The following is a 22,963-nucleotide window of genomic DNA, read 5'->3' as shown; positions in this document are numbered from 1 at the left end:
TTTTAACAAACTTTCGACTTTTCAAACTCAGAAATTTTCAAAACATTTTCTAGAAAATTTCTTAAATTATTCTAAGCTTTTTATATTTTTCTAAACTAAATATTTTTTTCTAAAATCCAAACTCAGAAATGTCCATGTCTTTTCAAGAAAATGTGTGAGATTAATCTAAAAATGTTCTATTCTGCTTTCTTCTACATTTTTAGCTGTTGGAGCTCAAATATTTTCTTGTTTTTTCTTGAAAATTTCTGAAATTAATCTCAAAATGTCTGAATTTTTTGGGGGACATTTACTTCTCTTTTTTCTGTCTAAAGTGGCCCTAACTTTTAATTATCGGCTTTATCGTCTCTTCCTGCCTTTTTTTCTTTCTGTTGATGACACTGAATGAAAAAAGGCTCAGCTCCGGTGCTCTCCACTGACCCTCCCTTCCTCATTTCCTTAGTCTAATGCCCAGGGCACACTACACGTCCGATTGTTGGCCCATTTTCTAAACCTGAGAGACCACACATTAGCCGACAGAAATCCTAGGTATAACGGTTCGATCAGGTTCGATCGTGCCGTGTGGTGTCCAGCCACATGGGCACAAAGTAATGGCTACAAGTCCAGTTAACTAATTTTAAAATCAGGCATTAATCAATGCTTTGCAATGCATGTGGCTAAAGTCCTGACTGAATGAAAATCATTATAACCTATTTATGTCACATTAACAAAGATCAGCTGAAAAGTTACTGGGTTTATCAACTGCGGTAGCAATTTGGCTCCAACTCATCTCCTTATTATTTCTATATTCTTTGCACGAAATGTTGAATAAACATTAATGTTGTTTCCACAAATCATCTCCGATGTCCGCTGGACTTTGTGTTGCGCTGTTTGGGATTTTCCTGCGTTATTTCCCCACAGAAAGCACGGAGGAGAATCCGCGCTTTCTGATTGGCTACCTGTCACATTCAGCGTCAACGCTCCCACTTGGGTAAAACCCCTGATTTAGATCGGAGCGGCCACGATGATCTACCGTAACACACCACACACCGCAGGATGATCGGTTACGAAACCACAAGCGACAATCTTAGATCAGCCAACGATTTAAGATTATCATAAGAGGAAAATAGGGGCAAAAAACCGTGTAGTATGAACTACTGCATTATGTTGTCGGATGTGCCCATCTTCTCTATTTAAATCTAGTGATTACTGAAGGACAATATAGTATACAGACTTAATAATCTGCACTCTTCTGGTTGAATGCAGTATTTATTTCCACTTTGGCTTTATGTTGTTTAGTTTTTATTCAAGTAAGTTTTTTGTTAATGGAGGCTGAGAATCCATTTTATTTTAGTTTTTGGTTGTTTTGCTTGTTTAGTTTATCAGTTCCAGTGTTATGTGTTCTTTTGAAAATAAAGTGTATCTATCTATGGCAGGAAATCGCGTGCATTTGTTAGTCATTTCCATTAAATCAGTGTCAAGAGGTATTGAAACAATATTATCGTTTATCGCAATAATTGTTTAGACAATTAATCGTCCAGCAAAATTTGTTATCGTGACAGGCCTAGTTCGGCATCTCGATTTTTCTGCTCAATCTACATTAAACCATCACCTTTGATCCGAACTCTGAACAAATTTGTGGATCTAAAAAAGGATGTTTGGATGGATTCTTCTACTCTGATGTCAAATCTCTTCAAAATAGTTTTTATTTAAAAACAAAAGCAAAATTAAACTGAAATCAAGCTGACGTCGTTTGTCCAAAGTTGCACCATCACCATGACATTTGTTATTTACTTCCCTGTCTGCCAAAACATTTAATCGGTGTGCATGGAAAATAGATGTCATGTTCTGGCCTAAAGAAGGATTTTGTTGATGTTCAGATCAAACCAACGTAGAAACATAAAATCATCAGGTGAAAGGTGAAAGTTCTCCTTCCTGTTATTCGTCTTTTTAAACGTTCACACTAAAGCCAGTCGGTGTCAAAGGAGAAAAGAGAAAATCTTCCATTAAATAAGAGGAAGTGTTCAAACACAGTATGCAAACAAGTCAAATTAACAAACATTAGTCACTTTCTAAAGCATTTCTAGCCTTGTGTTTGTTTCACACAAACTTCGGCTCTGTGACATAGGTACGCTGTGTTATGCTCGGAAAAGTATTTGACTGTTAAACATATTCAAATATAGAATAAATATAACCTGAGTAAATAAGAAAAAGTATTGTATCAAATTGTGATTTGAAGAAAACCAGCCTGGCCTACATAAACTATCCGCATTTTCCGGAAATCTGAGTTGGATTTCAAGCACTCAAACCAAATTCCTGCCGGATCCGTTAAAAGCTTTCAGAATCAGTCTGCACTGCAAAAACACAAAATGTTACCAGCTAACTTCATCTAGTTTCTAGTGCAGAGATCTTAGTACACTTCAAACTGGACAAAACTAATTTACATGTTACTTTCAGCATGTGAGCTTAACCTAAAAAAAATTTTCCTGCCAATTTTCAACTGTTGGGGCTCAAAATAAATGAAAATGTATTCCTCCATTTTTCCGTTTTCTATCTACGATGGCCCTAATAGTGTCAATATCCAAAGTGAAACAAGATAAACATCTAATTAAGTGAATAGTTAGACTTTCCTCCAGCCGTTAACCCTCATGACGGCTGGGACTAAACTCTGTGAAGGAGAACAGAACCTCCTTTTCTCTCCTAAATGTAACTTCTTGCTCTCTCAGAAAAGCGCTGTAGTGTCGGCTGAGTGTTTGCCCACACCAGCTCAGTGGGGATTACTCTCCGTTTGTTCACGGCAACGCTGCGCCAATGTCAAGCAGCTCCCCAGAAAACCTTGGACTCCGGCCCGTGTGAATTTTAAGTGACCCGTTTCCTCCACTTGTGCTTCCCCGCACATCTTTCCCCTCTTTCCTCCTTTATTTGGAGGAACGTCCACATATCAAAGAGCCTCCTTTCACTCCCTGTGAGGCCCAGGAACAATATTTCTTGTTCCTTCGGGACGATCCCGCCCCCTGTCACCTCGGACCTCTATATAAGCATTAGCCTGCAGAACGGACCTGTTGATAAGATTCTGCAGTGAAGACAAGCCCGACCATGCGGTGTAAAGTCCTCGTCTTTGCTGTGCTCCTGGCTCTCATAAAGCCTGGTGAGTATTGTGTGTTATTACACTAACAGGCCTGCATGGATAATCCGGGGCTTAATCTGCGGGTTCCAGCTCAAACTGGACGTTTGTAAGAGTTTAACAGAGTTTTACTTCCTGTTTTAACTCTCAGAGGGAATTTATGCTTTGTAATATTGTGATCATGCAATATTAAAGTGGTGTACATTCATGCATAATGATGAAAAAGTAGAAAAATGTAGATTTATTTCTTTAAATTATGTTAATTTAATGCATACACTGCAAAAACACAACATCTTACCCAGAATTATTGGCCTAGTTTCTAGTTCAAATAAGACAAACTAACTTAAAAAGTTACTTTTCAGCACAATATAGAGGTTTGTTTTAAGTTAATAATTCCTTAATATTGATGATAAATTACTAGTTCCTTTGGCAGATTATTGCTCTTATAACAAATCAAATTTTATTTTCATGGCACATTTAAGCAACAGTCCAGTTCAAAGTGTTTTATGTCATAAGAACATAAATCAACAAACCAACTACCACTTTTTCAGCAGTATTAATCAATTATTTACTTAACACAAACCTCCATATCTTGTTGAAAAGTTACTTTTAAGATAGTTTCTTATTTTAAGTGAACTAAAATATTTGCTCTAGAAACTAGACCAAAATTACTTGGTACAATTTTGTGTTTTTGCAGTGTATCAGCACCGATATTGCAGTTTTTGCATTAAGTACTGCCATTATTTACTTATTTGTGATCTGATAATGCTGATAAACAGAGGACAAGGAAATATGTTAAAAAAAAAAGAGTCTTAAGAAGAGTTTCTAAGTGAGTCACTGTATTAATGTTTTCTAGGACTTTATGTTAATTTTTATCCACATATTCCCTGGTGAAACATGATGTCTGCTGTGTTTTTATGAAATGATTGTCTAGTGTGGCCGACTCTTCCTGCTGCAGGATAAGTAGAACATTAAAACTGAATTATTTTAAGAATAAAAATGTAGCTTCTTTAAAAATCTTCACTAAAACAATACATAGAACAATACAACTGATTTGGGTAAAATGTCCTTCAGCATTTATTGGAAATCGTAGCAAAGGTGTGGAAAATAAATGAATACTGTACTGCAGTACTTTAACTGAAAAGAAAATTAAGAAAAATGCAAGTTTTAATCTGACAGAAGTTGTTCAGCAAAAAATATCCTACATGAAGAATTTAAAAAAAAAAAATCTTAATTACTGTGATAAATGAGACCAGATGAGGACTCGACTTTATTCTGCACTGCAGGAAATATAAATCTTAACAAGTTTTTAAATCTAGTTTCTGGTTCAAATATATTATTACATTAGTAATCTTCCTAAAAAAAGAACATTTTTTGTCCTACCATCGCAAACATTAACATAAGGAGTTTTTGTAGGCCTTTAACTAGGTCAAATGAGATCAAGATTGAACTTTTCAGCAACAAAACACTCCAGGTGGGTGAGGTGTGAAACAAAAACCTTTAAGTACAGTAGGCGAAATATAATGCTGTGGGCTTGTCTCACCTCCAGAGGCCTTGCTAAACATGTTAAATAAAAATAAATTGGTCACATATTGGAATCTGAAAACAGGTTGTTCTACACAAATATTACCAAGTATTTTTGTTCTATGTTCAAGTGCAAATACCTTAGTTCACAAGAAATAAGATAAAACACATTCATAAGCAACTTTTCAGCAAGATAAAAGTTCTTGTTCTAATTTCCATAGTATTGATTAAAACTACTGGAACTAGAACTTTTTCCACCAAAATAAAGGAGTTATTTACTTAAATCAATCTTGCTAAAAAGGTTTCCAATGAGTTAGTTTTGTCTTATTTCAAGTGTAAGATATTTACACTGGAAACCAGAACAAAGCTACTTTTCGCACTTTGTACTTTTGTGTTTTTGCAGTGCACCAGTTTAAAACAAATGACTCCCCAGACGGAATCACTGCAAAAACACAAATATCACCAACTATTTCTGGTCTAGTTTCTACTGTAAATATCTTAGTACACTCAAAAGAAGACCAAACAAACTTACAAGTAACTTTTCAGCAAGAAAATAAGAGCTGGTTTTAATTCAAAAATCCCTTATATTGATGAAAAAGTTCTAGTTCCAGTGGCGCCATTACCTAGCAACCCCAGCCAAGCCCAGCCTGTTACCTAGCAACCCAGTTCTAGTTCCCTTGCAGATTATTTCACTTGTAACATTGGGAAAATATCTTGCTGTAGGTAAAATAATCTGTAAGTTTAACTCATACATTTTCATGAATTATTATTGACTTAAGATAAAAAAAAAGTTCCAGTTGTGCCTCAGTGTGGAAAATAACTTTCTCAAATGACTGATTGCAGCTGAGGTTGAAACTACTTCACCTTATTTGCACTTATAAGCAACAAAAAGGCGTCGTTCAGTCCTAAAGGCTTGTCTGTCACACTTTGCTGGAGGTGAAACATAAACACTTGAGTGTGGAAAGTTTCGTGTAACTTGGTGCCGTATCTGCATGCAAGTATTTATTGTGCAGGTTACTAATTAAGCTGATTAGAAGACTTTATATTTTCACCGATTCATTGAGAGTGGGTTATACTGCGATTACTGATTTACCTTTAGAGAGGAAAAGAATGAAACTAAAACACTAGAGTCTGGAGACGAGCAATAAATAAAATAAAAATCGGCCTATTTGTGTTAAAGTCCAGGTTCCAAGACTGATTTGATTTAAAAAATGTTTGTTTGAATTCAGTGTTGCTTTCAAATGTACAGCGGGTTTTTCATTCCAGGAAGAAAATTAAATAATTTCCTATGAGTTTGTAGCTTCCTTCTTCCTGTTTCTGTTGCAGAGAATATTACAATAAATATATGAAATAAAATAGAAACATTTGCATCTCAGCCAACTAGAATACCATCTAGAAGATAATTTAGTTTCAGTAATTAAAGTTAAATGTGAAACTGATATATAACTAAAATAAAGATTATAAATAATCTTTATTTTAGTTTTAAACAATGTGATTTAATTTTAGAAAATTACAAACTTGAGAAAAATAAGTTATGTCACAAAGGTCACTGTTAGACAAACTAAATGTGAACAGGATGATTTACTTAAGCATACTGATGGAAAGTTGAGTGAAAGGAAAAAGTTTGGCAGATAAATGGAATCTTTGTAATAAAAGTGGAACAAAAAGCACATTTAGGAGATTTGGGGAGACCCAAAAGGCCTGGACCGCAGCTGGAGTTGGTGATGCAGGAACCTGCACACATGGACTGAACCTGCACACATTACTTGAGTTGGGCCACTCCTGACCCACAGGGAGCGTCAAAAGCATCTTACCTGGGACAAAAAGGACAACCAACCGTCTTTTGTTTTTGTTTACTTATTATTATTATACTTATTTTAACATTATACATTTTTTTTTCTTGTATTTCTTTTCTTTTCATCAAATAGCCAACCTCTTATCGTTTTTTGGTGCCGTTTTAAACCTGTTTTTAAAGTGCTACATAAATACATTTTATATTGACAAGGACTGCACTGTCTCAGTGTAGTCCTTGTCAACTACACTGACAAGGACTATACATTAATAAAATATATTTAGATAAAATATATTTTATTTAAATCACTTTAAATTAGTTTTATGTAATATTGTAACTTTATGGATTTTTTTTCCCTTCTACTCAATTTTCCAGTAACATACTCAGATACTACAGCCAACCTCTTAAGTAATGACCTCTTGCACCTTACCCTTCTTGTTATTGGTTTTGTGTAATATTCTTACTTTCTATAATTTTTTATCCTTCCCCTCAACTTTCCATTAACATACTCAGATACTACAGTCCAGTGACGTGCGGTGAGGTTCATAGCTGGTGAAGCACCGACTTAATTATAATCGGATTTACAAATCTAGACCCCCTGCATGTTATTGTTTACATAAGGAAATTTCGCGCATGCGTACAATGCTGGAGGGCAAAAAGACTATTCTTTAACATATGATGCTTAGCCGCGCCGCCGCCGCAGAATAATTCCGTTATCTCAATCAAACTTGACATGTAGATATTAATTTCGTGCTGTGCCTAACAGCAAAGGGAGAAACCGTTAAAGTACAACTCAAAACCACGTCTTTCTCGCTCTCTGTATCAGCGCAGCTACTGTATGGCTAGATTGCTGTTACAGTCTCTTACTCTGCAGTTGTGGAGTCACAGTGTCTGGGTTCATGAGCGCCCCCAGCGGTGAGGCACGAGAACTGCCTGCCTCACCTCGAATCTGTTCTCTGCCGTTTCTGATGGCTCCTCAGCACACGAAACACGTTACACACACAGTTGGTGACAATAAAAACACAGTACATTAAATACATAAGCTAAATTATGGAAAATCAGTACATACATTGAATGTTGTTAACTATTTTATTGGCGACGTACAGACAGAAGGAGCATGCGCTCATAGAGTGGCAACCGGTGCAGTTAGCGAGAGGTTGCGCAATTCCAGATGAGGCTCAGCTCGCTGCTGCCTCACCGACTTCGCTTGCAAGCATTTGAATGGGAAAACGCGAAAATTCAGCGATTTTGAAGAAAAAAAATCATCTGATTTTTAAATTAAATGAAAAATAGGTACTTTATAGTACAAACCATAGGGTGAAAATATCTTTATAAATTATTTTATTGTTATATATTATTTTTCTATGATGGTAGATGAGGCTCTGCCTCACCTGCCTCCCCTGACCACACGTCACTGCTACAGTCAACAGTTTAAGCAATTACCTCCTTTTTTATTGGTTTTATGTAATATTCTAATTTGATGGATCTTTTTCCTTCCACTTAACTTTCCAGATACTTACTCTTCTTGTTTATTTGTTTTATGTGATATTCAAACTTTCAGATAAACTGAATTTTTTGTTTCATTACCTCCAAGTTATAACAAAATTAACAACTTAAACGCATCACTCTGTGAAATTATCGACATGAGTTTTCCTTTTTGAATGAACTTCACTGAGATGTGCTTCTGTTTGCTCTGCTTCAGTGTCTGCTGATGAAATCGAGGCGAACCCAAACACAAATGCGACGCTCCGCTGCAGCTTCTCCCCACCAGGAGACAAAATGGACGTCTCTCTGATCAGAGTCAACTGGACGAGAGAAAACTCGACTGTCGCCTCCTTCGATGGAGCAGAAGAAGAAATAAAGGAGGGATTCAGCTGGGATCCATCCGATTTCACCAACGGGGATTTTTCCATCTCCATCCTCAGCGCCAGCTTCAGTCTGCAGGGGATTTATAAATGCACAGTCAGCTACAACTCTACAGACCTGTTCTCTAGAAATGTTACATTTAGTATTCTAGGTATGTTATAGTTCACTTGTTTCTAATAGATTCATACTGTAAAACTGAAGCAAAAATTTAAAGTCTACAACGGCGTATTAGAGATTTTGTGGTTAGGAAGAAAGGAGTACATTTCTGCCAAAAGAGCACCAAAATTTTCTAGAAAAATATTGGAATTTTCTGAGCTACAACAATCATAAATTTGTAAGAAAAAAATTCAAAAGTTTGAAATTTACCTCAGAAATTTCTAGAAACAACATGGAAATTTTTGATATGCAAAAGTCTAAAGTTTGCTAGAAAGAACTCAGAAATTTTCCAGCGTCTGAAATGTCAAATTTTCCAGAACATTTTTTTACATTTTCAAGCTACTGGTAATAAATGAGTGAGGGAAAAAATGTGACATTTGGAGATCAAGAAATTTTCTAAAAGAAAAAAGAATTTCTGAGCTCCAAAAGTCGAAGTTTGCTAGAAATAACTCAGAAATTTTTAGATTAATCTCAGAAATTTTTCATGAAAAACGAGGAAATTTCTGAACTCCAAAAGTTGAAAATTTGTGGGGGGAAAAAATCAGAATTTTTCGATTAATTTAACATATTTTCAAAAAAAAAAAATTCTGAGCTCCAAAATGTTGACTTTTGGAAAAATGTCAACTTTTTGACAGAAATGTACTCTTTTTTTTTCTGTATACCTTGGCCCTAACGCTCCATTGTGAAAGTCTGCTTCCTTTCTCTGTTGTTTCTGCTCTTTAGCGCCCCCTTCAGTCTCTGTGCCTCAGAAGTGGGTTCTGTTAGAAAAAGAGAGCCAGCTTGAGTGCCATGCCAGAGGCTTCTACCCACCGCCGGTGTTTTTCTCCTGGACCCGAGAAGAAGAAGTGATCCAGCCGGCCCTGCAGGTGGAAGGCGAGCCGAGTCCGGATGGATTCTACACGGCGGTGAACAACCTGACCTTTTACCCATCCAAAGAGGACCAGAACGTGACCTTTAGCTGCCAGGTGTCACACAGAGGCAGCACCAAGGAGCTGGACTTCCGGCTCAGTGTCACCCGTGAGTTTATTTTCAACAGAAAAATGCTCTGAGGCCTGAGGCTTAGCATAAAAAGCTCATTATGACAGAGTATTAGGATCACAGTACAGTTTTATATATTTTCAACAAAAAACTTGAGAATTTCTGTGTTTAAAAAATAAAAAATTTGCTAGAAAAACGCTGAAATTTTTTAGATTAATCTCAGACATAATTTCAGAACTCCAAAAATTAAAAATTTTAAATAAATAAAAACTTTTAAATTTCTGAGTTTGAAAAGTTAAGAATTCCTCCCCGCCCTCCCAAAAGAAGAAGAATAAAAAAATGTTTTAGAAATTTTTGACTTTCAAAAGTAAAAAAAAATAAATTACTTTTGGAAAATTTCTCACTTTGGAAAGTCAAAATTTTCAAAAGTTGAAATTTGCCATCATTTTAAACTTAAGAGATTTTCAGGTTTTTCCTAGAATTTTTTTTTTAGATTAATCTCAAAATTTCTAAAACTTTTTACTTTTAAACTTTTTAAATACTTTTTTAGATTAATCTAAAATCATATGTGTTTTCTTTTTTCTTGCAACTTTTGAACTTTTAGACCTCAGAAATTATAAACTTTTTTCTAGAAAATTTCTGAGATAATTCTACATTTTTTAGTTTTTTGGCATAATTTCTTTTACCCACAATAGCCTTATTACACCGCTGCATCTGATTTAAATTAATTTGAGTCTGAAGATTATTCTTGCTTGTCTTCTCAGATCTCCCTTCTGTCAGATTGTCCGTTGTTCAGACTCGCTCCACCAACGCTCCTCTTACTCTTTACTGCGATGTGGAGCGTTTCTACCCAGAGGACGTGTCCGTGTCCTGGTTCCAGAACGGCACGGCGCTCCCGGACCCCCCGGCCACGGATCAGAACCCGGACCGGACCTACAGCACCAGGCGGTATTTCACGTTGAGCCCGGAGCAGAGGCGCAGGCGCGGCACGGTGGAGTGTGCAGTGAACCAACCGGGGGCGGTGGATCCGACCAGAACGTCAGCAGACCTGGACAAGCTGGACCCTCAGGGTAAAAGCTCAACATGCTGGTCTACACTGCAAAAACACAAAGTCTTACCAAGTCGCTTTAGTCTAGTTCTAACTGCAAATATCTTAGTACTCTTGAAATATGATAAAACTAACTTACAAATAACTTTTCAGGAAAATATAGCAGCTTGTTTTGAGTAAATCTCATAAAAAGACATTTTCACACATTATAAGTGAAAAAATCTCCTAGTGAAATTAGTATTTTTTTCTACTTTCACATATTACTTAAACTAATGCTGAAAAGTTACTTTGAATCCAGTTTTGTCTTATTTCAAGTGTACTGAGATATTTGCACGAAAAACTAGACAAAATATTTGCTAAGATTTTGTGTTTTGCAGTGTAGGAAGACAGTAAATAATTTATTTTCTATTTTTGTGGATTCTAAGACAATATTTTTAAAATGTGATAGTTTTTTTTCTGAGAATCTCTGAGCTTGGAAATGCTCTCTCATATCTGTAGCATCCAGATTAAATAAAATATCTTCTTCTGGTATCTTGAGCTGCTTGAAATGTGGATTCTTTTAAAGTGTATTTTAGTTTTTGATGTTTTTGTTCTTCTTCATTAAGTTTTTCCTTCTTTTTCCCTCTGCCAGATGAAGCTCCTGTGTTGACAAAGTCAGCCAAAGCATCCGTGGCCATGATGTGTATCTCCATTGTGTTGGTCTTCCTGCTTTGCTTCGGCTTTTCCTGGAGGAGGAGAGACGGTGAGTCAGAGCCTGAGATGCAGAAAGTTTAAAGGGGTTCTGTTACTCAAAATGATAATTTTTCAGTTTTTTGTTCTTTCATTTGTCTCTGCTGCTTCTAAAAACAACCCAAGTACTTAAAAAAAAAGCATCCAGCTGTTTTATTGGCAATAACTTAATGTTTTTTTGTTTCAAAAACCTCCCGACTGTTAAGTCACATTCAACTGTGCCGTTACCTAGCAACCCCAGCAAAGCCAAGGCCTGTTACCAGGCAACCCAATCTGAACTCCAGAACGTTTTGAGAGTTTTTTTGTTGACATATCATCTAGAAACCACTTGTTGGTGACTCTGGAGGAGCTGCAGAGATTCACAGCTCAGGTGGGAGAATGAGTGGATAGGTAATATGTGCAGCACAAATCTGACATTTATGGAAGGGCTAAATACAGATACAACCCTAAACAGCTAGAGACATGATAGGATGGTTTAGATTGAAGCATATTCATGTGTTAGGATGTCCTAGTCAGAGTCCAGACCTATATTGAGTTGAGAATCTATGGAAAGACTTAAAAATTGGTGTTTACAGGCTTTTTCAAGTCAGTCTGACTGAGCCTGACTGAAGGATGTCAGTCTGAAAACTCATGAGGCAATTATATAAGAACATATCAGTTTGCATGTATCCTGTCCAATCTGCATCACAATCAAGTACAACTTTGTGTTGGTTTACCACAGAAAAGTTTTTTTAAGTGTTTATGGTTACCTCATGATGAAATGTAAAAACTGTTAAAGGTCCGTTTTGAGTGGCACATTATGGACTTGGTGAGTACTATATCATTATGTGATGCCTTTTTAAGGCTAAAACGTTTTAAAAACTGGGTAAAACAAATAATGCATGAGTTTATCTTCTAAAAGGTAAGGCACACAATCAGGCACTGCAAAAACACAACATCTTACAATGTATTAATTTCTAGTTTCAAATGCAAATATCTTGAAATAAGACAGAACTAACTTACAAGTCATTTTCAGCATCATGTATGTGACCAGCAGGTGGGCATCTTTTTAAAAGTAACAAGATGCATCCAAACACAGATTTAACAGTGCACAATATTTTATTAAACAATTTTCCTTAAAACAATTCTCTTGTTAAAAATTAGGCTTCGGTCCTACTACTCGGTCCCTGGAACAAAAGGAACACATAAGGTACAGGACGGACAAGTTAAATGATTCCAAACTAAATAAACAAACATGCAATACAAAAGAAAGTAGTAAAAACAAAAAGAAAACATGCAATGCAAAAGAAATGAGTAAATCAAACAAAAACTATAAAAGAAAACACTTCAAACAATGGAAAAAATCGTTGTCGTCATCCGCTTCCAAATGCCCTTCGATGCAGAGGAATAATGCCCCACCCATACAGCCTGCCCAATCCGCAACAGGTTTAGTTGAGAGCGGCCCAAACAAACAACGGCAAGACAAGACAGCAGAGCGTCCAAAGCGCTGCAGCTCCAAACACAATCAGTTGCCTGAAACAGAAAACCCATTAACGGTGTATCCAGATTAAATAAATCAAAAGCTAAATAGCAGGTAGTTTACCCAGGGGTGGAAACACAGCCTAACCCGGGAGGAAGCGGGTCAGCAGATGAGGACCAGACGGAAGCCGCACGCCACAGCAACCCCCAGCTGCAGCCGGCAAYGCCATCAGAGCAACACTGCAGAAACGCACGATAGGTGTAGCACCCAAAAACCAACCATGATCTCAACCACGGATAGCAAAACTGGCACTTACGATTGCAGACGAGTCGACCAAACACACAAGCCGACATGTAGCCGCCGACCGTAGCAACAGTGAGAGAAACAAAGACGCACGCACCCTGCAGCGGCCCGCCCAACTACAAAGGCATTCAACGATGCCCGGTGCACAGAGTGGGGGAGGGTGGAACAACATCCCACCACATGTAGAAGATTGTTTTAAGTCACTAATTCCGTAAAATTGATGACAAAGTTTTGGTTAAATTAGCAGATTATTTTACTTAAACCAACATATTTTATCCAAATTATAAGTGAAATAATCTGCTGGTGGAACTTAAACTTTTTTCATATTTACATTATTCTCAACCAAAAATAATTAGTAAGATATTCTGTTTTTGCAGTGTAGGAAGAGAGTTGACGATTTATTTTCTATTTTCATGGATTTTAACAACAATATGTCTCACATTACCAGAAATATTAGAACAAAAACACAAAATGGTAAAAAAGAGTATTATAATCACATTTTCTGCAAAAACTAAACATATTTTTAGATCAGTCATTTGTTGTCTTTATTTAGCCCACAAAATATTTAAAAAAAAATAACAGATTTACTTTACTTTATGAGAATATATCTCTTTTAAAGTATAACAAAAATGCTTCAAAATGAGGGAGAATTTATTTTTTTTATTCAGTAAATGACAGCTTAAATCCCTTTTGCACCGCTGCAGCAGCGTGTTCACATGTTCACTCAGGAAATGTCACGAAGCTGCTGTTAGAGCTGCTGTGACCCACCACATCCTAAACAGGCCAGTTTAAAAATGAAAACATTTAGAGCTCAGTGTTTCAGCTGTTTTTCAGTTTTCTGGAAGTTTTTTCCAGATTTGTGTTGCATAATAAAATAACTTAATTGTGCAATAATAATCAAGTAATTATCATGTGGCTGGAAAACCCATAATAAAATTATTTTGGCCCACAATGCAAAACGTTTGGACGCCACTGGGTTAGAGGTCAAATTTACGGGAAGGCCAGATGAAGGAACTGGTTTTTTTTAACGCTCTCATTTCCACAGAGAAACAGAAGTCGCTCACTGTGTCAGGAATCATCCTGCCGCCGCACGTCATCGTCGGCCAAAAGGGGCGGGTGAGCGTGAGCATCGAGGGCCGGCGCGTGGACCGGGTCCAGACCAGGTGGTTCCTCAACGACACCGCCATCAATGACACCTCGCTCACAGGTTGGGACACTTCAGACGCAGCAGGTTTCATCAAACTGAGCTAAACTTGGATTGAATAGCAGGAATGAATTTGTTTTTTTCTTAGTGCAAATACAAGAAAAGTGAAAAAAATGTAAGCAAAATGTTGTGCATTTTAGATTAACAGGAAAAAGGATGAGTGCAGGTCAAAAGGTTGATCTGGGATTCTAGAGAGAAGAAATATCAGACCATTTCTGCATCATCCAGCACTCCAAACGGTTTAGTTTCTACTGCAAATATCTTAGTACACTTGAGATAAAACAAAACTTACAAGTAACTTTTCAGCAAATTATAGGAGCTTGTTTCAAGTTAGCAATTCCTTAATATTGATTAAAAACTAGTAGTTATAAGTGAAATAATCTGCCAGTGCAACAAGATATTTCAAGCTCCTGTTTATTGAAGAAAAGTTTCTTGTGAGTTAGTTTGGTCTTGTTTCAAGTACTAATAAAATTACATGGAAGAAAGTCCATAAAATTACAAGAATAAAGTCATAAACTTACAAAAAAGTAGTCATAGAATTACACGAATAAGATTGTAAAATTACTAGAATAGTGTTATAAGATTACGAGGAAAAAGTTGTAAAATTACAAGAATAAAGTCATAATAGAATAAACTCGTACAAGAATGAAACCGAAACAATATGAGAATAAAGTTGTTGTATTTCAAGTCATTGAATAGTATAACTTTATTCTCAAACAACTTCATTCTTGTAATATTTTATACTATTTTTCTCATAACGTTACTTTGTTCTTGTGGTTTTATAACTTTATTCTCATAATTTTACTTTATTGATTTTTATTAGTATAGCCCTAGTACTGCGTCATATATTTGCACTAGAAACCAGACCAAAAACACTTGGTAAGATTTTGTGTTTTTGCAGTGCAACAACTTTTAAATAAGTGATGGTGAAATATTTGCGCATCTAACTTGTAATGTTTTCTCATCAACGTCTCCATAATCCTCCCGCCTGACAACATTACATGCAAATAGGAACTTCCAGGTCTAACTTTAACTGCCTTTACACTCCGCTAACCACCATCCACCTGCCCTTCGGTCTAACTCTCACCTCCCCAGCTTCAGAGAAAGGTCCTCTGCTGACCCCCGGAGGCGAGATGGGGTACTACAAGCTGCACACGCAGGGGCCGGTCCTCTCCTCCGGGAAGGGGACCCAGCAGCTGGTTTCCGCTCTCACCTTTGTCCCGCGGATTTCTCTGCACAAGGGCGCTGTGTTTAAATGTCAGGTGTCCTATGTGGGCAAGGACAAGATTGTGGAGGAAAGAGTGTCGGAGAGGTTTACTATTCTCTGTAAGAAATCCTGTTTTTTCTCTTCAAATACGTTTAATTTTTCTTTATAATCTGTTTGTAACAATACTTTTTTTTTTGTACGCAGCTGCTCCAGAGGTGTCTGAAATACAGCTGGCAGAGACAGAAAATAATCCAGGTAAATAAAATCCTCATGTAAAAAATTCTCCACATCCGTTGACATTAACACCACAAACTTCATTGGGACTAGTAGGAATAGTGAGTTTAGACCACAAGACTGAGTCAGTAAACATCAATTTTCAGCAGTATTATGCTGTGGGAATGCTTTTAGCACAGACAAGTAAGCTGATCAAAACCGATACATGGCACCCAGAGTAGCTGTTTACATTTACTTAGTTTTTATTATAATGTACTTTTTACGTTCACGAGTAATTTATCGCTACTCTTACTTGAGTAAAATGTAATGTGAGTAACTTCACTGAACAAAGAACAAACATGCTGCAACCAAAAATTCACCAGACACACACCTGCAGTTTTTGTTAAAGTGTCATGATTTTAATATTAAAATAAATTGATTTGGAAAAATATAAATTTTGCCTGATTTTGTTTCGTAATTAGGAGACTTATATTTTCATTTTGGTCTTTAAAATACCAAAATTTCCATATTTTGCTCTGTTTGATTATGTAATTTTTAAATATTAAGTGATTGATGTTTTGATCACTTACTCAGTACTTGAGTTTCCTTTTTACTAAATACTTTTTTACTCTTACTTGAGTAATTTCTTGGATGGCTACTTTGTACTTTCACTTGAGTGAAAATATGAATCATGTCCCACTTTGTGTTTGCCTGCCAGTCCCACTAAAACGCATTCAGGTTTGTGTATTAAATGTACCATCCAGTGTGTTAGTCTCCCGTGTTGTCAAAGCTGCATCCTTTTCTTTCAGATGTCATCAACATGACAGTGGGGGCAACACATTTCCATCCGGATGTCATTACCTTCCGCTGGTTCTGTCAGGGCGGGGAGCTCAGCCCCGTGGCTTCCAAGGCCTCTTCGTCGCCTCGGCCCAATTCAGAGGGCTTCTTCTCCGCCTTCAGTCAGTGCAAACTTCCTCGCCGCGAGGTGGAGAAGGGCGCCACCAAGGTGTGGGTGAGCGTGCACCACGTCGCCCTGAAGCAACCAATCACCCGCGAGACCAGAGGTGCCCACAACAGACAACGAGCTGCGTTTCCATTTACCAAAAAATTGTGCAAACTGAAATTTCGAGAAAAAAAAAGAACTTAATAGAAACACGCCAATTTTGACAAAACTCATGTTTTGCCGTAAAACGTTTTTGTGCTGGAACCATATCGAAAGACTTTTTTCACATCACATGAATCACGTGATCAACAACCGGATGTTACTACTGCCGGAAACTGCAAAGACGACAGGAAGTGGTACGAGGACGATGGTTTGTTTTTGTTTTTTCAGACAATGTGGAGCCGATTCCACCAGAGCTCTCACAGCGTCACAGTTCATAAGAAGTTGGTTGTTATTCAAATATGTTGAATCCATAGCTCTTCTGTGAAATCACCAACTACAAATTCCTCAAAATTGTCCTGAAAAGTTACTTGCAAGTTAGTTTTGTCTTATTTCACAAGTGCTGAGATATTTGCACGGTGGAGTTTTAGGGCCACGCTTAGAGAAAAAAAATATTACAAGAATAAAGTAATAAAATTACAACTTTACTCTTGTAATATTATAAATTTATTCTTGAAATATTATGACTTTATTTTCATAATTTTTTTTATTAGCACGGCCCTTACGAAATAAGACACCGACATCTCCTCTTATTGGCTAATGGATGATGAGCGCCATGCCTGAATTATGAATATTTCTCATGTAACTGTTTACACCTATTTTAATGGCTTATAAACAAGCTTATTCGCATGTGATTTTAATTTAATTTCCCATTTAATGGACACACAGAAATTGCAAAATTACAGGGGGGTTTTTCGGCATCAGCAGAATATTGACAAAAGTTTGCGCACATTTGTAATGGAAACACAGCTGATAAAAAGAAACTTTACCTGTAACATACGTCACATTTCTGCCACATTTATTTCCTTTCAGGCTTCATCAAAAGGCCGTGCGTGTCTGATGTTGTCAGCTTCACTCATGCCTCGGATCCGAGCTTCACTCTGGGATGTGAGATCACAGATTTCTACCCTCCGAACATTTCAGTCACGTGGCTGAAGCTCGGAGATGGAGAGGAGGATGACAGAGAAGAGGAGGTGATAGAGGGAGGAGAGCTGTGGGGCCCCATACAAACTGAGCCCAGGCTCTTCAGGGCCACAGCGACTCTGAAGAGGAAACCAATCCTGCAGGAGAAAAAGGACAGAGGAGGCGGCATTACCTGCAGAGTCCAGCATTGTTCCCTAAAGGAGCCGATAGAGAGACACTGGAGAAACAGAGACAATGGTGGGAAATATTAACATTTACAGTTATTAAGGCCATATTAACACACATTAACAAATGTGACTCAAATTCGTATTTTTTGCCCAAATGCGACCTTTAACCAACTTCATCACTGCAGTCTGAATTACTTAATTATACGAGAGAGTATTTGAACCAAACTAAGAAAAATAAAAAACAAATTAAATTATGAGTAAAAAGTTTTTAAGGGAATAAAGTGATAGTTTTATCAGAATAAAGTCATATGAGCAACAACGTATCAATAATATGAGAATTATTAGGAAAATAAAGTCATGAGAATCAAACCGTAATATTATGACTGTTCTCCTTATTGCTACAACTTTAATTTTGTAATACTATGACTTTATTCGTGTAATGTTCACTTTTTTGTCATAATTTTATTTATTTGATCATTTCTTTCAAATTCAAAAATACTTTATTGATCCCAAAGGGAATTAAATGTTGTAACTCATTTTAATTAAAAATTCTTCAGAGTTAGGACTGTTGGCAGGAAAGATCTGCCGTAGAGGTCTGTCTTACAGCAAATCTGAAGAAGCTTTTGACTATAGCACTCAGTTTTTCTAAGACAGCCTCATGGAGAGGATGGTCAGGTTTGTTCATGGTTTTCTTGATTTCATGTAAAATCATTTCCATTATCATCTCCAGAGGTTCCACAGTTTTCCCAGAACAGTACCTGCCTTCTTTATTTATTATTTAATTCCCTAATATTCTGTCATACAATTCCAACCTTTTCAGCGAAAAAAAAACAAAAACAGATCTGTTCGATTTCCATTTGTAGTAATTCGGATATTACAGTATTTTCACCGCTTCTGCAGTCTGGAGAATCATGTTGTATTTTATCCGAATTGTACGTGATTGAGGTGAAACATGTGTCTTAATTCTGGACCAGAAAAGACTAGACGCTGTAAATCAGGACGTAAACAATGACTGAAAATTATGGTTATGAATTTATCAATCGCAGTCCCTGGCTCTGACTACACATCCAAGCAAACTTTCCTGCATAAATTACAGTAAATGCTCCACAAAAAGCCATCGCTATCAATTAATCTTTCTTTTTATTATCATGTGACAACAATACTATCGGCTCTCATTGCTGAATAAACTTTAAAATCGATCCAAAACAGCTCAATCCACTATTACTTCCGTAAACAAAGCGCTGCTATGTGACGTCAACGTTCTTCTTCTGCGCATGCGGGTTGCTTTAGGGCCGTTAGCCATTTATACAGAAATCTCGTTGCTGTAGTGTTTAATTAGTAGCATGAACGGAATTATCAGCATGATGACTTGCTGTGTGAACGTAGCGTAAAGTCCTGATTCAGGCTTAACATTTGACGACTTCCTTCCGTTTTCTTTAGCTTCCCCGACCATTCCGCCGTCGATTTCCGTTTGTTGGAGCAGCGAAGGCGTCGGCGTGTTCTCCATCCTGCTGAAGGGAGGTCACCCCAAGGCCAAGCTACTCTGGTCCGCGGGGGGACCGACTTTCTCTCCGTTAGTGTCCAGTGAGACAGAGGAGATCGGAGAAGACGGACAGAGAGAACTGAAAAGTGTCTGCGCCCTGGAGGAGTCCGCGAACCTGACAAACACCGGACAAACACCGGACAAACCGGAGAGACGCAAGAATGGCCACGCAATAAGTAAATGTCTATTATATGATATCACCATCCTAATACAATAGCCTGGTCATGTTTTGCATGATTTTATTATTTATTTATTTAGATTTTATTTTTTATTTTTTTTATTAATTTTATTTATTTGCCAAATTCGATTTTGGCACACACACAAAAAGACGGGCTAATTAGATTAGATTTTTTTTTTTTAATACCCATAAAAACTTTTTTTATTAGTATCTTTAATAAGCTGTACTTATTACTTATTTTTATTTGAGTATTTTTATTGTGAAGTATCGCTGCTCTCTCTTCAGTGAAATTTCTGGATAATCGACTCACTGTGAGAATCTTCACTGAATAAAAAACAAGTTTGTTTTAACCAAAAATTCACCAGACATGAACCTGCAGTTTTCATAAGTTTTATAACTTGTGAAACTTTAATTGTGTTGTTAATATGACTAATTTTCATTTTGTTTGTTCATTTGGATCCCTATTTCTCAATGACAAACAATGGCTACTCTTCTTGGGGTCACATCGTAAACAAAACGTTTATTGCAAAAACAGTTACATAAATGCACAATCATAACACTTTATGTAATAAAATAATGAAGCTATATTATAAATATAGTATACTTTCATAAATGTACAATTATAACCCAATGTAATAAAATCATTAAGCAGGGCTCTTTTCTTTTTGACCTTTAAAATATCAAAATTTTCACACAATTTTATATTGTGGTCCATCTGGTTATGTAATTTTTAAATATTAAATAATTGATGTTGTGATCAGTTCAGTAATTGAGTCACCTTTTCAGATATGTAATTCTTCTTTCAGAAACAAAAGCTGCTGTCACAGACCCCGACACTGAAGGCATAGAATACATAGATGAGGAGACAATATCCGAGTCGGAGGAGGACGAAGAGGACAGCGATAAGAAAATGGCGGGCGCCGCCGGCGCGCTTCACATCAACAAAGTCAACCTGAGGATGGGTCTGAGAGACGGCGAGAGGGAACGTCTGAGACTGTGTGTGGAGATCACACACCCGGCACTCAAGATTCCTGTTTACCGGACGTGGACAGGTGAGACCCTCAGTAGTGTACCTTTCATTTAAAGGGGCAGTGCTACGTAAAATTTACTTTTTTGAGCTTTGCATCATATTATAATATTATTATGTCATCAAAAACATTCCCGGAGTGTTGCCTCGATTTTTTTATGCATGTTTGAGAAATCCTTTAGTCTCCATGGCAACCATTCAGCTGTTCAAAACGCCTGGGTGAACTTAGCTCCGCCTTTGAGGCGCAGCTCCTCCCCCACTCAGCTCCTTCAGACAAGCCAGCAGCAATTAGCAAACACCTGGTGGAACTGCTCATCTGTTGTGGTACTTCCCAGTGAAATGCTGGTAAAAACATTTAAAGGGTTAATAGAGGAACCATGTTGGGATGACTTCCTGAAGGCGGAGCTTCAGAAAGAACAGGAGTTTTTAAAGAGACAGAGACGCAATTATTGACTGAAAACAAGCTCCTATATCTTGCTGAAAAGTGAGTTTTAGATTAGTTTTGTCTTATTTCAAGTGTATTAAGATATTTTCACTAGAAATTACACTAAAAGTAGTTGGATTAAGATTTTGTGTTTTTGCAGAGCATAACTACAGAGATAAAACATTAGAATGAAGCATGAGGGGGAAGCAGAGCGTCTTATTTATCTCTTCCAAATATAAGAAGTTATTAAAAATATTTCAACTTCCAGCTAAAATATGTTATTCAACAAACTTTATTCAAACGTTATCCTTTAGCATTTTAATTCCACTTTTAAATGTCAACCATAGAAACGTGAAACTTTTCTACTAGCAGACAAAAAGCTGCTTAAATAAAATATTTACCAGTTAAGAAAAAAACTCCCACACTCAACAGGAAGTTTGCTCATCTGTGTGTTTTTCTCTTTCAGAGCCCAATGAGGAAATTTCATCCTCTGCATGAAGAAGATTCACAACTCTGCTTCCTTATTTCACATCCCTTCTAATGTATCTAATGTGATGTATTTATCTCTGGAGCTTAACAAAAATTACAGCATTCAGCTGCATCTCACATGTTTCCGCTGTTAGATGAGGGTCTATTTATATCTCTAGTCTTTTGTCTTTTACTTTCTTCTAAACTTTGTATGTTTTTCCCACAAAAGTTTCTATTTTTGTATGAATAAGCTGACGATAAAATAAAAACTAAATCATGTTGACCTGGATGTGTTTTGTCGTTTCTTCAGCTTTGGTGTTTAAAGTTATGTGCAAAAGTCGTAGCCGTTACCTGCCAAGATTAGTTCTTGTTTCAAAATATACTTCTGTTTTTTTTTGTTTTGTTTTGTTTTTTTATGCTCTGACCACAGGAACAACTCATTACTCATCTCTGCATATGTGCTGCAGAGATGAGCAAATTTATGTCACATTGATCACTTTTTGTACTGTTTTATTAAATGCCTCTCAGTGTTGCAGGACTGTGTTTATAAATTCTGTATTACAACATTTTGGTGTAAGTTGTACTTTCGGAAGCCATGAAGCAATACTTCATGAGGCAGTGTACTTGAATCAGGAAGTGGTTTCTGGTATTAAGGCACGTTGAAGTTTTAACCAGAATCAGATCCGTTTGCCAAGTTTGGGTCACGAACAAGGAATTTCTTTTTCTTTCTCACTGAAGCTGCAAAAACCTGCAAACCTGCAAAAACTGCTTTTACAGATCAGTCGTGATTAATTAAATGTGACTTTTTTGACAAGAAAAACCCTTTAAAGTAAAGTGAAAATTAATGACAGTTAAAGACGTGTAGCATAAATATTAACCCCTTCATTTCTGTTCCATTTTGACTTCACTAAGTATTCAACACCTTGGATGTTTTACTGTTTCTTCATTGCTTTTACAAATTAATTAGGATCAACAAAATTTTACTTTTTCCCAAAAAGAAAGCTAATTTCTACAAAAATAATAATTAAAATATGTAACATGAATTAAGTGAGTAAATATTCACGCCCTTCTGGTCTGTAATTATTGATTGATTGGATAAATCAGATAATCTTTGAAAAAAAAATGGAGCTCTTCTGCCATCTCTGAGCAACAACTACAGAAATACACCGCTCAGTCAGGAACAACCAATCAGAGCGAGGAGGAGGGTCTTAGTGCCGTCAGTGTATACCTCTCTCTCTACACTACAGCTTCTCCCTGCCAGGAATGCTAACGCTGGTTAGCATAGCCATCGTTGACGGCGGATAAACAGTTTTCCTGGAACTATAAGTTGTTTCTCCACCATTAGCGGATTTAGCAGCGCATAAACAAACATGATTGACAGCGCTAAGACCCTCTTCCTGGTTCTGATTGGTTGTTTCTGACTGGGAGCTGTGCTTTTCTTCAGAAGGCAATGGTAGCGATCGGAGGAGACGGATTCATTCACAGATTATC

At 36.9% G+C, this 22,963-nt stretch overlaps 1 protein-coding gene across 2 annotated transcripts; it reads left to right on the top strand.

Annotated features, from left to right (window-relative positions):
- Positions 1 to 2,872: 2,872 nt before the first annotated feature.
- LOC103481403 (uncharacterized) lies at positions 2,873 to 21,755 on the top strand. Of its 2 annotated transcripts, none has more exons than XM_017310848.1 (13): positions 2,873 to 3,124; positions 8,119 to 8,433; positions 9,162 to 9,455; positions 10,181 to 10,486; positions 11,096 to 11,206; positions 14,001 to 14,162; positions 15,171 to 15,485; positions 15,571 to 15,621; positions 16,389 to 16,643; positions 17,555 to 17,902; positions 19,273 to 19,551; positions 20,360 to 20,605; positions 21,471 to 21,755. In XM_017310848.1, exons 1-13 carry the CDS (start codon positions 3,073 to 3,075, stop codon positions 21,500 to 21,502), a joined length of 2,766 nt encoding a protein of 921 aa, XP_017166337.1. In that variant the 5' UTR covers positions 2,873 to 3,072; the 3' UTR covers positions 21,503 to 21,755. The 2 variants fall into 2 exon arrangements, with proteins under 2 accessions (XP_017166337.1, XP_008435031.2); XM_008436809.2 differs by having other exon boundaries at positions 2,874 to 3,124; positions 15,255 to 15,485.
- The last annotated feature ends 1,208 nt before the right edge of the window (positions 21,756 to 22,963 follow it).

Source organism: Poecilia reticulata, linkage group LG19 (assembly GCF_000633615.1).
Source record: "Poecilia reticulata strain Guanapo linkage group LG19, Guppy_female_1.0+MT, whole genome shotgun sequence".
NCBI lineage: Eukaryota > Metazoa > Chordata > Actinopteri > Cyprinodontiformes > Poeciliidae > Poecilia > Poecilia reticulata.
Note: the sequence above shows the minus strand (reverse complement) of the source record. Positions and strands in the feature narration are given on the sequence as shown.

Bases quoted from the DNA above. Each gene is read 5' to 3' on its own strand.
- LOC103481403 (XM_017310848.1), top strand. From the start codon at position 3,073: ATGCGGTGTAAAGTCCTCGTCTTTGCTGTGCTCCTGGCTCTCATAAAG. The intron at 17,903-19,272 runs GTGGGAAATATT...CGTTTTCTTTAG, and splicing joins CTGGAGAAACAGAGACAATG to CTTCCCCGACCATTCCGCCG. The intron at 19,552-20,359 runs GTAAATGTCTAT...TTCTTCTTTCAG, and splicing joins CAAGAATGGCCACGCAATAA to AAACAAAAGCTGCTGTCACA.